Here is a 15,570-nt window from a genome sequence, read left to right on the forward strand (position 1 = left end):
CATTTCCAATAATATTTAAATGTAGGGGCACATACTCTTTCTACAAAATTGTACCAAAAAATGTATTATTCTTGACATTTCCTTTTTGAGTATGTCCAGAGAATTTTTTCCTTTTCTTTTCTAGCCTGGGATTGGATTTGCGTTTTATATCAAACTCCTTGCATTTTATCTCAAACTCCTTGGTATGTTTAGAAATAAGTTACTGAGTTGGATTTTATGAAAATGAGTCGTAATTTTTGATTTATAATTGTTGCATGATGATTTTTCAATCATCCTCCAAGAATTTTTGAGTCATCATCTAAGATTTTTAAAATCAATATTCTAGGAGGCCAAAGAAATGTACATAATATACATTTGTTTCCTAATAAATGATACATCTATAAAGGTCAGGTTTAACTATTTAATGGGTAATTTCAGATGCACCAGACAGGAAAATGACTAATTTAATAATGAGGAGTGAAAGATTTCGGTCCAAAAATACAATCCAAATTATCCTCCCTTTATTTAAAAAAAAAAGAAAAAAAAAAAAACTTACCCAGTGTCCCACAGGGCTTATTTTTATAAGTGCAGATATCATATCTATGGAGGAGAAAAAAGAGAGTTGAAATTTGTAATCTGATCAAATTTGTAAAATATTTTTGTATATTCATCACATTTCCTTCTTAGAGCTCTGCTTGTCAGACCACAATCAGTACAATTATGAAGAGCCAGCTGGAGTGCTGGCATTTTCAGCACTCTTGGGGACACACTGGCTGCACTACACTCATAGCCTCTGGCCACAAGCCAATGGGACACCTGCCAGTAAGAAAGAAAGATTAAAGTGGATTTTTGTAATCGTGACTTCCATAAAGCTATCTACCATACTAACTTTGAAGCAAGAATAGCTTGTCTACAGATTGCTACTGCTTCTACAAAGTGCAAATGAGTGACTGTTTATTCCCATCCTCTTTGAACCTGCTAGAATATTTACTTGTTATTGCCAAAGGCAGTATTTTATACTTTTGAGCTCTAAGCACTATTTGAGCTATAAGTTCTTTAAACTCAAACTCAGGTTATTGTTTTAAAAAATAAAGATAGTATAATACAGTAAAGGGAATAAAATTGATATTACATATACTTCCTAGTTGTGTACCAGCAATTAGCCAGGTTTAAAATGCAAATATTTTAAGTGTATTTGCAAACATGTACATAATCTGCTCAAGAGAAAGCTTTCTTAATGTTTCAGACTTATTCTAATGCTGTAGTGCTTTAAAACTCAATATAAAAAATGGAGTCCATAAAGCCATATTGCATACTTTAAAATATATTGATTGCATTTATAATCCTAAGACAATATTGATTCATTTGTTTTAAGAATCTTTATAATGATATCTTTATGATTAATCTTTAAAACCAAAAGTATTCAGAGTTTGTAAAGTGTGAATAAAATAGTAAATGAAAAATGCATTTTATTTGCCTACATTTTGTTAGAAATCTTTTAGATTTATGTTAGAAAAAATATTTTCAAAAAAATGAAATTATAAAAATTACAGGGAAATCCAAGTTGTACAAGTTCTCTTCTCTTGTATATAAGTAATGCTTAGTCAATATTACCAGGGAATAGAGTGAATAATTAATTCCCTTCTTATTCATCAATCAACCAAATGTATTTTCAAGAAACAAACGTTACAAGTAGCCAAATCACTATGTTGTTGAACTCATTAAATTCTCTCTGCCAATTTTTAGAATTTCAAACTCTTCATTTTATTCATTTACATTTCAGTACAGGGATTTTCTCCCCCTCCTATATAACCATCCTTGTAACCATTCATGTACTAATCCCTTCTCTGTCTTCTCATAGGATCGGTAAGCCACAGGATTGCAGTGTCTACAACATTCTCAAAAGTAAGGTATAGAGAGGGTACAGCTGTACTCACCAAAGCACCAAAAAGTATATTCTGAGCAAATATATGTTTGTAATCAGGGTGTCACAATCCATTTATCTTGTGATCATAATGTATTATGCCCATGACATTACATAGAAATAACCTATACCAACAATTTCAAGATAATGCAGTCTTTTTACAGATAATGCAGATATAGATATTTAAAGGGAATCTATTTCCAGATCCTCAACTTCCACATATACCATTTCTTAAAACTGATCTGCCTGACGATGTGCCTGCAGTCTTACCATTTTCCTTTCCTTTCTGCTCTCCCCTTTCAGTTTCACTATTCCTCCTTTATAAAAAAGCATAGCTCTCACCTTTCCCAAACATTATGGTACACTGTCTCAGAACATAAAAGTTTCCAGAGCACAAGGCAAAGAAATAATTCAAGAATGCATTGTTCCTGGGGAATAATCCCTTAGGAGTAAAGCAAAAAAACTTGAAAAGGATGGTGTGTATTTCATTCTGGCAAGGCTCTATGCCATTTCTGCCAGTTATCTGATTGTATATAGTTAGTAGTAAGACTTTGATGCTATTCTTCCCATAATTTGTTAAAAATGTTTCATAACAAGGCGAGGTGTTGGTGGTGGGTTGATGTATGGGACCCCTGAATGGTGTTATTTATGTTTGTTTTGTAAGTTCACAACATTCACTATACACTTATTGTTTATATATGTTCATGTATGAATATATACTTAAATTTTTAAAAATCATTCTACCTATCTATCTCACAATTAGAATTCAAAGCGAGACCATTGTCACAGAGGAGTGTATTAACATGTTCATTTGATCTAAAAATGAGTCAAACTGTTAGACAGACAAAAAGTCTACTTAGCTAAGTAGTTTGACAATGAAGACTGATTTAGCCAAATGGATTATATGAATATTTTTAATGATTAAATGAGCTAAACATGCAGCTCATTTTAAAGAAACTGACAAATCTCTTTAAAACATATATAACTATAGTTTCTACAGCTACTTAAAGTTATGATAAACAATATTTTAGGTATCAACTGAAAAACAGGCAAAGTGGCACATCATTTTTCAAAATTATTTTAATAGGTAAAAAAAGCAAAAATTTTGTAGATCACAGAAAACTAATATGTATTTCCAACTCATAGTAGACCTTTCTCATGTCCTCTCACTATTATCATTTGGACTATATTTTCTATGATACATTCAGACTGAATATTATTTCATTCTGTCACAATTGCCCTAAATAACTGTATAAAGGCTAAACACATCAACCAAGAATACAGGGTAAAGCACATTAGACTGAGATAATTCTACTTACAGAATACTCATAGATCATTTTCAGCTTCCTTCCAATATTTTTTTAAAGGTTTATTTTTATTGATTTCTCTCCCCTTCCCCCCCCACCCCAGTTGTCCGTTCTCTGTGTCCATTTGCTGTGTGTTCTTTGTCTGTTTCTGTTGTTGTCAGCGACACAGGAGTCTGTGTTTCTTTTTGTTGTGTCACCTTGCTGTGTCAGCTCTCCTTGCGTGCGGTGCCATTCTCGGCAGGCTGAACTTTCTTTCGTGCTGGGTGGTTCTCTTTATGAGGCTCACTCCTTGTGCGTGGGGCTCCCCTACGTGGGGGGGCACCCCTGCATGGCACGGCACAGCACTCCTTGCGCCCATCAGCACTGTGCATGGGCCAGTTCCACATGGGTCAAAGAGGCCCGGGGTTTGAACGGTGGACCTCCCATATAGTAGGCGGACGCCCTATCCACTGGGCCAAGTCCACTTCCCCCTTCCAATATTATAAATATACCTATAAAATTTTCCATAAAATATTCTGTAAGGAAAATCTCCTCATGGCTTTTGCAATCTATTTGCGTTCTATCATCTATTTCACTTCTATGGAAGCAATCATTGTCTGTCCATTACTTTAATTTCAAGTACTGAAGAGCAACATTTTTACATTCATTCATTTATTCATATGTGAATCTGCTAATATGAATACATCATATGCCCAGGATAGTACCATATACCTAGAATCTAAAGATGAATAAGAAAGTTAGTTGAGGTCTATTTGGAAACAGACACAAAGATTATAAGTTACAAGATAGCATGGAAAGAAGATTAAATGAAATAAAATGTAAAGATGGTTAGTATGGCCATACACTCAACACAGTCAATACAGTAATCTACAAAGCATACGGCATATCTAGGGAACCATGAGAAATTCAGAGAGGTTGAAACATTAAATGAATAGAATAAAATATTAGAAAATGAATCTACAGAATTGGGGTGGAGGGGAAAGTGGGGACCCAGGGCACCCCTCTAAGTCCCCATCACATAGCTGCCTGCATGACCTGGATAAAAATTAAAGGTTAATAACCCTTCCTGAGGGGAGAGGATGTATAGATGGTTACCTTAAAGTAGAATCTTCCCAAAGCAGTAAATGTACTTGGAAAATGTCCTTCCTATAAGCATAGTGAAAACATCACCAGACCCCACATGTATGCTTCAAGTGACCCTAACAGAAACTCTGTTCTCATACCCTACAGAAGTTCTTGTTCTGAAACCAGTTATATATCACCCCTCATTTTCTCTTCTCTTTGCAGAGTGTGATCTTCATTCTCTGAACTAATGCCATCAGAGATCCTCTCCTATCCATAAGTCTCAATATAGCTTATGCCTGACTAAATGCCAGGTGTGTTCTTTGGTCTTGCAGCCGCTACAACTCCTGCCCTTTAGGAGTTGGGCTGTAACCAGGGACATCATTAAGTACCTTGAATGACAAACCAAGGAATTCAGATTTGTCTTTTCCTATAGGCAAAGGCAGCTTGGAAAATAGATTGCACAGTAGAATTGATGAAAGGAGAGAAAGAGGAAGAAGAGTACATTCTAAATATTCTTTCCACAAATCAGACTACTCTACTAATTCTTGACCAAACTAGATATGACAGGAGTCCCTAAATTTAGGCCTCAGGCCTAAACTCCAGCATAGGCTAAGATGTATACTAGACTCCTGGAAAAAATAGGGGAAAGCTGAGATATATTTAGAAAAGGCTGCCTGTAAAGGTGGCAAAATGTTAAAATTAGTGGAGTTGGGTATATGGATGGGTTGGAAAATGTTGGAGTTCTATGTATGGGGTTTGTGTTATTTTTGCAAGTGTCCTGTAAGTTTGAAATTATTTCAAAATAAAAGTTTTTTTAAAAAATAAAAAAAATAAAAATAAAGGCTCCCTGGATTCTGAACTGGACAATTTAGATTAAAAAAACAGCATATGAACACTGTGGTACCTTTTTTTTTTCTTTTCATAGAAGGATAATGAATGTGTGATGGCAGATGAAAAAGAACTAACCCTTACCCTTTCCAATGAGGCTGGACTGCTTCCAGAAGAAGAAAACCAGAGAGGAAGGTTGAATGACTATAACATTGGTGTACTTTTCTGCTGCGGATACTTTCAACTCTTTAATCATTTTTGTCTAAGCATGGCAACCAGAAGAAACTGACAAAAACATATGGTTAAGTTCCATTTTATAGCCAAAGTAGATACCCTAGGTACTGGTTCTCCTGAAGGCTACGGAGATCCACAGGGTAAATGGTCATGGCAGATGGATTTGGAGTTCTGTACCATGTCAGAGGGCCCTACTTTGGAGTTTGTGCTCCTGAGTGTGATGGAGCTGGACTCAGATGTGACTTTTCTATACATGCCTCTTCTGTCACTTTTACTGAACCTGTGGTTGAGTAGGGATGGTCCATACTCAGAAGACTTGAATCTCTGGACTGCTGAATCAAGAGTGCCTACAACTGCAAGCAGAGGAATTGCATCCATCGTCCATGTAGAATCTAAGCCCCGTCTTGATCTGGAGGTGGAGGGGACATCACCATCCCAGGGTCCACAGAATGGAGGAATAAAACATGGACTAGAGTGAACTTACTGATATTCTACTATAAAACTATTGTGATGAGTAATAGAAGAAATTTTAGCATCGAGGTGGAGAAAGTGACCACAGTAGTTGCTGAGGGCAGGGAAAGGGAAGAAGAGATGTGATGTGGGAGCATTTTTTTGGGATTTTGAGTTGTCCTAAATGATACTGCAGGGTCAGATGCTGGACTTTATATATCCTGCCATAACCCACTGAATGTACTGGGGGAGAGTGCGAACTACAGGGTAAACTGTTATCTATGTAGTGCAGCAGTGCCCCAAAATGTGTTCACTGAGTGCAATGAGTGTACCACAATGATGGGGAAGATTGTTGGTGTTGGGAGGAGTGGGCTGGGGGGGGGCGGTATATGGGAACCTCTTATATTTTTAATGTAATGTATATATCTTCAAAAAAATACAATTTACCACACACACCAAAAAAAGAGTAAAATGGAAAAATAAATAAATAAATACATCACACCAAAAAAAAAAGTTCCATTTTATGGACTGAAAAATAAAGAACTACCTTACAATGATAAAATATCTGGGTGGATTCTAAACCTTTCCAAAGAACTACATTCCATTCTTATAGAAATTAATGGTTCAGTTTTGAAAATCGAATTAATAAAAAATGGAATGAGTCTTATTTGTTTAACACTTTGTCATAGTGGGAAACTTCTAAACAGAAAGTCCTATATATTGTCTCATTTTAGTTCTTTTAGATGTGGCCGTGAAAGCCAAATGATAATGACAGCTCTTTTCTGCTTTCTTGGCACAGACCAAAAAGCAGCATTATAAAACTGATTTCAGTTATAAAAATAATTGTAATAAAATAATGGAGAGAAAAAGTTATGTTAACTAAATATAGGCAAGGATGCATACTTTTCTTTGGGTTTAAAGAAAAAGATTGTAAATACTATTATAAATCAATAGGTAATTTTGTTAGTTTTGCATAGTTCATTTCACACATTATATCTCTGATAATATTCACATCCCTTTATCTAAATGACATCCATTATCTGAAGAAAGTTACTTGCTGATACACATGAACATCTGAAACCTAAGACCACCTATCTGTTCTCTGATGAGCAGTCATTACTCTTCCTCTCTGGCTATTCACATCATAATATAGGATAAGTTTCCATTCATTTTATTAGAGGGTTTCCATTGTAGATTTTAGACGTGGTTAGTCAGGAATGATTTCTGCACTGGGAAAATTGTTCCCAGATCATTGTAAAATATTGATCTAACTGACAAGATTAATACTTTCACATCTAAGCTAAAAAAGCCTACTGACACAAGATTTTCACTCCTTTGCAATCATCAATAACCTCAATTCAACAGATTATCGCATTTGACCTTTAGACTTTTCCTCATTACTATTCTAGTTCTTTTTCTTCACATCTTAACTAAGTTACTTTCCCTTTGATTGTTTTTATCACTAAATTAAGACATAATATTTGTTTACAGTGAATAAATTACTATATATCTACACATTCACAAGACTGAGGTATTACATTTTTTGCATCCTGCATTTTAGTTACCAATATTTTGAAAACTCTTTCTACACTAGTAAAGATATATCTACATATTTTAATGTCTTTATGATATTTCATTGCGATGATGTGTATCAAAACTTTTTAAACAATTCTAATTTGTTGAAAACTTTAAAAATCTTCTCCAAGTTGTCACTGATATAAAATTAACTATAAATCTGACCTAGGCACCAGGAGAATTAAAAAAAATTAACTGCAATGAGCATCATTTTATCTTTCTATATTTATTTGATATTTTTCCATTATAAATTCCTAGAAATAAAACAAATTCAGTGATTTCATTCATACTGTAATGATTTGCCGCTGCCCATTTCTTTGGCCTTAGGTCCATCTCTGTCTTCCTCTCTTTCCAATCTCAAGTCGTATTTTCCTTCTTTCCATTCCCTAAACGCACCAAATTACCTCCTGTTTCATAACCTTTGACCTTTCTATTCCCTCCACCTGCAACACTTTTCTACCCACCTCTACTCTCTTTGCTAGGTAATTCCTATTAATCATTCAGATCCCTGGTCAGTGGACTTCCTCAAAGAAGACTTCCCTAACTAAATGAGGTTCCTCTAATAAATATTCTCTGAGCTCCCTAAACTTTTCCTTTATAGTTCTAATCAAACTGGAAATTGTATATATGTATCTTCCCCACTAGACTTAAAATTCTTTGAGATTAGGGACTGGTTTGTTTTCCTCATCATTATATCCCAGCATGTAGGACAATGGCTCATGCACAATAAGTATTTAATAAAACCTCCAGAAAGACTCTATCAGTTTACACATCCACAAGGACATGTGGCAATATCACTGTCAACAGTTAGAAAAAATAAAGCGATTTTTAAGGTATATAAACACAGGTGGATATTGAAGGTCTTGTGTGTCTCTCTGGGAAGGGAATTTTTTTAAAAGATACATTTAATACAGTGTTACCTTGATTAGGCAGAAATAGGTTTGATTCATGTAAAATAATCCCTCTCTTTAAGGATTTAGAAACTTCCCTAAAATCAGCAAAAGTTAAATTGGGAACTACCAGAAAGAAAAAAAATATTTTCACTCTTTTATACCATTGGAACACAATTTATTGGACTGAACTTCACTTCCAAAATGAAGTGATCTTTGTGTTCTCCCTCTCCTTTGTTCTTTCACATTGAGTCAATTATCATGTACTGCATAATTTTTTCTCAGAGTAGCTATATTCATCTTTTAGGTTCCAATCTGTTAACTCCCTAATTTATACCCTTAATTATCTTTTGTTGGGATGGATTCAAACATCTTCTATCCAAATCTATTTTACATGTAACTTTTATTTCTAAAGCATAGCTCTGCTCATGCCATTCTCCCACTCAAAAACTCAACTGACTACTAAAGTTTAGACACCTAACTTGCAGTTCAAGGTCTTCCATAATCCAGTCTAGAACTATCTTCTACTTTTCCTTATATATGTATTTTGCTCTAGCCAACTCTGATTATATACTCTCTGTTCTCTAAAAAGGCTTTGATCTTTCCAGCCTCCACACCTTATTCATGCACAACCCTCCTCATTTCTATTACAAAATTTTAGGCCTTCTTTAAGCTCAGTTCATACAGCTCATTCTTCATGAAGCCTGAAGTGATCTATCTATTCTCTAAGTATTACAGCAGTTACATGTTTCACATTGTTATTTTATACTACTATTACTTATATAAGCCTCATCTTCCTTCCAAATACTGTCATCAGTATTTAGGGGATACAATAAAATCCACCCCTCCCCTAAAGAATAGGAAGTAAGAAAAATCAAAAATCAAAAATACAACAAACAAGACTATGAGAGTTTTATGGGTTTCTGATCCCTAGGATATTTACATTTCTCACTGTAAAATCATTAAATGATCTTCAGATTATAATTAAGGTTTTCATATGGTTTAACTATCAGGAGGAAAAGTGCTGATTATACTCATTTGTATATTCTAGTCCAATTTCAGTTATATTTTTCCTTGTAATTTAATGAGTTGTATTTTGGTTTCATATTGTAGCAGTTTGATATGGTTCATGAATTCCAAAAATAGATATGGGATTATGTTTGTAAACTGGTCTGTACCTGAGTGTGATTTAATTATGATTAGGGCTTTGATCGAGCCAGGAGGGTGTTGAGCCCCCACCCTTTGGTGAGTGGGGACTCACTGATAAAAGACATAGCAGTGGACAGAGTTGGAGATTTTTGATGTGGGAGTCTTGAACTGGAGCCCTGGGAGGTAAAGCACACAGAGAAGCTTGGTTGTGATGAACGAAAAGCAAGCCCTGGGAAGAGAGGAACCAAGGTAGCCTGAACCCTGGCAGACATTGGCAGCCATCTTGCTCCAACACATGGCAAAAGACTTTAGTGAGGGAAGTAACTTATGCTTTATGTCCTGGTAACTGTAAGCTTCTAGCCCAAATAAATACCCATTTGAAAACAACTGATTTCTGGTATTTTACATCAGCACACTTTGACTGACTAATACACACATAGATCAGTTTCATGAGTTTGGCTAACTCTGAGTCTTTGAAAATGGATTTACACACTGAAAAAAATCAGGTTTTTAAGTCTCCAAGGTTAAAGGCAGGTTTTGGAGCATACTAAATTCACCAAGTTAGTAAATGCCATTGTCTTCTTCAGGGAGTAAATACAACATTCCTATATCACCCTGTAGCTACTACACAAACAAACACGCCATGTATTTTAAAATTTAAAACATTTACAACTATTACATTACCTAGAACAAACCTGGGTAAAATTTATTGAATAAAAAAAGTTGATTTTCTAAAAAGTAAAGTCATTATAGGTTGCCTTTTCCTTGTAAAACAAACTACCCTCTTATTAAAAAATACACTTCATCTAACATAAGAAAAAAAATATATTTAACATCATCATATAGTAGGAATGTTTTATAAACTATGTAAAATTGATCAGTCCATTTTTATATTACTTATAATACATGGCTATTTTATACAAATAACTGTATACACTTTACTACATTTAAAACTTTTTTTTTCTAAATTCTTATACAGCATCATATTGGCTTTACAGAACATGGTAGACCACAACAGCTCTTTGCCTTAAAATAAAGTGCTCAGCTTATTTTTTCTTCTTCTACAAAACCCTCAAAACCAAAGAAGTTATTTAAATCAAGAAAGGAAAAACATAAAATACATGTTAAACATAGAGCAACAAGAAGAATGTTACTATTGTTAGTATACATGTCTACCAAATCTACCCACAACCAACCAATAGTCTAGTTCTGTTAGGCAGTACTTTAGCAGTTGACTTGCAAATACAAAATTTTTATTTATGATCAAACAATTGTAACAATAGTTTGATTTGGAAAAGCCCATTTAATTTTTAAAATGTATATGGAAGGACTAGTCTTAGAAAAACACTACCTCAGCACTTTAACATTCTTTTGCATTTATAAAAGTGTATAAAATTTAAAATCAATAATTAAAATTTAAAATTCAATATAATCACCAATCTTTTTTACTGATATTTACCATAAAAGCAATTGATAAACAGCTGTCATTTTTCTTCTAAAGTGTGGTCTTGTTAAAAGAAAGTAGAGTTTAAAAAACAGAGAGGGCATATTGATTATCCTTCTGATTTAATGGAGCATCATAGTACACTGTATAATAAGCAGAATTGACTTGTAACTCAAATTACATTACCTCTGTCAAGTCAACCAGACATATTTCCATAAGGACTGATCATCAGAAAGAATTTCTAGGTTTTCCTCACTCAGAAAAAGAGAGTACAAAAAATGCAGGTTTACTTAATACTAGAATGACACATGTCTCAAATGTCCTTTGGGCAATTCCATGTTATCTATAAGGATCTAAAGTGTTATAAAAGATTGTCACTTATTCTATCATTCTAAGTATAAATTTTCCTCACACCTAACCTAAATCTTTCCTCATATCTAACCTAAAATCTTCATGCTGGAGGTTAAGTTGATTTCTTTTTTTCTGACCTTAAATAAAGACTGAGAACATCTGGTCTCCATCCTTTATGCAAAAGTTAAATACTTCTTCTAAGTCTTCTCTTCTTTTGAATAATAATCCCTGCTACTTTAAATTTTTATTGTAGGCTTCGTTTTCAAGCCTTTAATCATCTTTGTGGTCCTCCTCTGAACTTTCTCCAAGTTCTCCATGTCCTCCTTTCGTGGTAGAGCTCAGATCCAGAAACAATGCTCTTGTTAGGGTCTGACCAATGGCAAGCACAATGGGAAAAATAATCTCAAGTTCTTACTTTTTTTGTATTCCTATTTATGTAACCTAATATTGTGTTTGCTTTAACCAAATTACATTGTTAACTCATGCTAATCTTGTTATTCCTCTACTATTGAGGAATTTTTTCAACTTTATATAAAGTCAGTTATTGAGGTTAAGTTTATGCTACTTCTGGAGTTTATGCTACTTTTCCTCTCTAACCACACTTATTTATATTTGTTCCCTCCTATATTTCATTATCCTGGATTCTAATCAATATTCCAACATGCTAAATTATTTTAGTCTAACACTACTCTCTATTACGATACAAGGAATGGATGCCACTTACCATAGTTCTCTCTAACTCTAATTGCCAATATTTTACTAAGAATATTAGAAAACCTTATCATTACATGGCCTACAAGAGGGATTTAATTGTACTAAAAGACTGAGTGCAAAAATACACAGTTTCCTTAAAAAATATGATTATAGAGAACTTGTCAAGTTTGCTCCACTGCTTTCAGGTCCTACAAATAATACACACTGTCTCGGGGGCTAAAAGCCATAAGGCATAAAAAGACAAAAGGCTTGATAAAGTCTCATAATTTCGCAAAGTCTCAGAGAGGTAAACAAAAAATTTCCCAACATACTAACCACTTTCTTTTCAGAAAACAATGAAAAACTTGGAGGATCACAATATATTCTATCTATTTGGGTTTCCTTACTCCTTCTATTCTGTCATTAAATGAATTAGGTCAAATTGAATAAGTACTGATAAATATTCCAAAAAATCATTCTCAAAATGACCTTATTATATATGGAGCTATGTCAAATGAAATGCCAACATAACTAAACTGACCAGTTCCCACGAGGTAAGAACCTGGATATTAACATGGAAATATAGAGAGCCAAGTCCATCAAGCCAACTATGGCTATCACACAGACAGGACTACTTATAGATCATATATAGTTCAGAAGTAAATGCACTTAAGAGTTGGAAGTCAGGGTCAGTACATAATTGCCATGGAGAAGAAAAGCAATTATGGTTTTCTATACTCAATTTGAACAAAGTTTTTCTTGCCAACTTTTAAAAAATATCTAGTGCATACTAATATCATTCTCTACAAAGCAAAGATTCAAAAAATGTTTACAAGTGACAAAAAAAGAAATAAAGGCTAATTTGTTGCTTAAAGTTAAAAGGGCAACCAAAAAAGGAATTTAACAATGATTAAATACATGAAAAAGATGGCCATAAAGTTAGTGAATTAAGCCTGTGAAATTATTACCTATCAGAGAAGCAAATAGAAGACAATGTCTCAAATTGGCAAACCAAAGCATTGTGGTAAAATCACATTATTTAGAAATCTGGCACTAATGCTAAGAAATTAAAGCTTAAAGTTAACAGTGGTTTCCTCAGGGCTAACTGTGGACTATGAGTGAAAAGAAATGGGACAAGATACTGTCATTTTTTTTTTTAAAGATTTATTTATTTATTTATTTATCTCCCCCCCCTCCCCTCCCCGTTGTCTGTTCTCTGTGTCTATTTGCTGCATCATCTTCTTTTGTCCGCTTCTGTTGTCAGCGGCATGGGAATGTGTGTTTCTTTTTGTTGCCTCATCTTGTTGTATCAGCTCTCCATGTGTGCAGAGCCATTCCTGGGCAGGCTGCAGTTTCTTTCCTGCTGGGTGGCTCTCCTTACAGGGTGCACTCCTTGTGCATGGAGCTCCCCTATGCGGGGGACACCCCTGCATGGCATGGCACTCCTTGCGCGCATCAGCACTGCACATGGGCCAGCTCCACATGGGTCAAGGAGGCCCAGGGTTTGAACCGTGGACCTTCCATGTGGTAGACAGACACCCTAACCACTGGGCCAAGTCCGCTTCCCTAGATACTGTCACTTTTAACCATAAGAGTAACAAGACTATCTTGATAAAAAAAAATCTTAACAACCAAAAAATTCCTGTTCTATACTGGGTTGAGAAAAACAATTCACAGTCTGAAGAAATTTAGAGTAGATTAGAAAAGTTGACAAGAATACAAATAAATGCATACACGGTAGTGTAATCAGATATCATAGGGAGCAATTAATGATTTTTCTTAGCTTAAAAAGTGTGTAGTATGTCACAAAACATATATATATCTAACTTGTCTCTCATTATCCAGTTGTAAATATATGAAACTTAAAATCTCTATCTTCATTTCTCTTCCAATTACAAAATAAGATATAATTTCATTCAGTTGAAGAGCATTGTATTGCAAATAAGCATAAAATATATTACACTTAAAAAAATGCAAACTGTTTACCATTAAGGCCCAATAAGATCTGGATTTGCCTACCTCTCCAGTATTATATTCCTTCTCAATCACTAAGAATTGACCACAGTGGCCTATATTCCCCAAATATGCAAGGCTTATTCCTACCCAAGGATTCTTCTTTAGGTCTTCATATGAATGAATTAATCTTACCTTATTAGTTTACACCTATATTCCATAATAAATGCCACAGGAATGGGTTAAATTTAAGAACCTGTTTTTTCTGGAGTCCATACAGCTTCAAACCACCACACTACCAAAAACATATGACTAGTAAATGGTGAATTGGGGTGGGATTCTAACTCAGCAAGTTTGAAAAACCATTTAGTACCTTTATCATTTGTTGAAGGTAACACAACGAAAACTTTACTGTGGAAAGGGAGGAAATTTAAGATTTTGTCCTCAACATTGAATCACTATGGAACATTAGGTAAACATGAATTCTCACTATTCTTTAGTTCCTTGTGTAAAAAAAATGACTATTAAATTTGCAAAACATTAACATTTGGAAAATGTTTAAATATTCCCACATTAAAAACTGCAATGTTACTCACAAACTCTGTAGATTTATGTACTCATTCATTCATTCATTCATTCATTCAACAGATAATGACAACCTACCATCATGTGTTGGGCACTGTTCTTGGTTCCGTGAACACAGCAGTGAATAAGACATATAACATTTCTACTTTGGGGGGATCGTATCTTCTAGAGGGACATAACTGCTTCAAAATAGGTTTGGACAAAATCAATTTTAGTGATTATTGACACTACAGCAAAAATATGTGCAAAAGAAAAAAATACCACTTGTGTATGGAAAAGTGTGTAAGCCTTTCCTTCCAATAGATTATTACATTTAAAAAGTAGTTAGTAATTAACTTTCTTTGGAAATAAAACCTAATAGGAAATATTAAGCCATAAATATTGAATTTTATTCAATTCATACATTTATAAATATTAAGGTCTATTATATATGTCACACATTATACCAAAATACTTTTTTGAACGTTTTCAATATACTAGAAACTATAAAGATTTTCTAAACCTTGATAAAAATGTTTTATCCCCATTTTTCAGATAATTAGGAAATTTCATTCCACATATGACTAGTGTCCATAAGCTCATTGTTTCAGTTGCTTCCACCATACATGCTAATTTTCTTTGTCCTTATCTCTTATCTTCTACTCTATATACAAATAAGATATAGTCAAGATTCAACTCATCCATAAAGCATTTTCTACTGATTATTCTATTGACCTCTCTTTGAATTCCAGCTGTACTTAAAATTATGTATGTAATTATATATTGTCTCAAATTTCTCATTGTTCTTTTTTCTGTTTGAATTTCTCTCTCCAACTTCTTTGTAAGTCCATTGAAAACAGGGACAATCATTTTTACTGTTTCTATACACTCCTTAACAGATTTCCAACATGGTTTTGGTCTCAGAATTACCCGCCACCCACCTATGTAATTTCAGATTTCTCATCTGTAAAGTAGTAAAAGTAATAGTAACTATGGCTATTAGATTGCTCTGTAGATTAAATTAAATAATACATATATAGTGTGTGCATATTGGCATTACAAGTGCTTAATAAAATAAGAGTTATTGCAATTATTGTAGCTTTTATATGAACAATATTTTGTTAATATTCATGGACTAAATGATAAGATTAGACTAATTCAAAA

General features: G+C 33.9%; 1 protein-coding gene across 8 annotated transcripts in view; it reads right to left on the bottom strand.

Moving 5' to 3' along the window:
• ADAMTS6 (ADAM metallopeptidase with thrombospondin type 1 motif 6) overlaps positions 1-15,570 on the bottom strand; it is a 313,210-nt gene that overhangs the window by 192,584 nt on the left and 105,056 nt on the right. For 7 of the 8 annotated variants that reach the window (XR_011645856.1, XM_071208283.1, XM_058309311.1 and 4 more), the window contains one exon: positions 536-579. The exons of the other annotated variant lie outside the window; for it this stretch is intronic. Coding sequence is in view for 6 of the 7 variants with exons in the window: in XM_071208283.1 (XP_071064384.1) it covers positions 536-579 (44 nt within the window). In the remaining variant the exon portion in view is untranslated. The remainder of the gene's footprint in view (positions 1-535; positions 580-15,570) is intronic. 8 annotated transcript variants of the gene reach the window in all.

This window comes from Dasypus novemcinctus, chromosome 2, assembly GCF_030445035.2.
Source record: "Dasypus novemcinctus isolate mDasNov1 chromosome 2, mDasNov1.1.hap2, whole genome shotgun sequence".
Classification (NCBI taxonomy): Eukaryota; Metazoa; Chordata; class Mammalia; order Cingulata; family Dasypodidae; genus Dasypus; species Dasypus novemcinctus.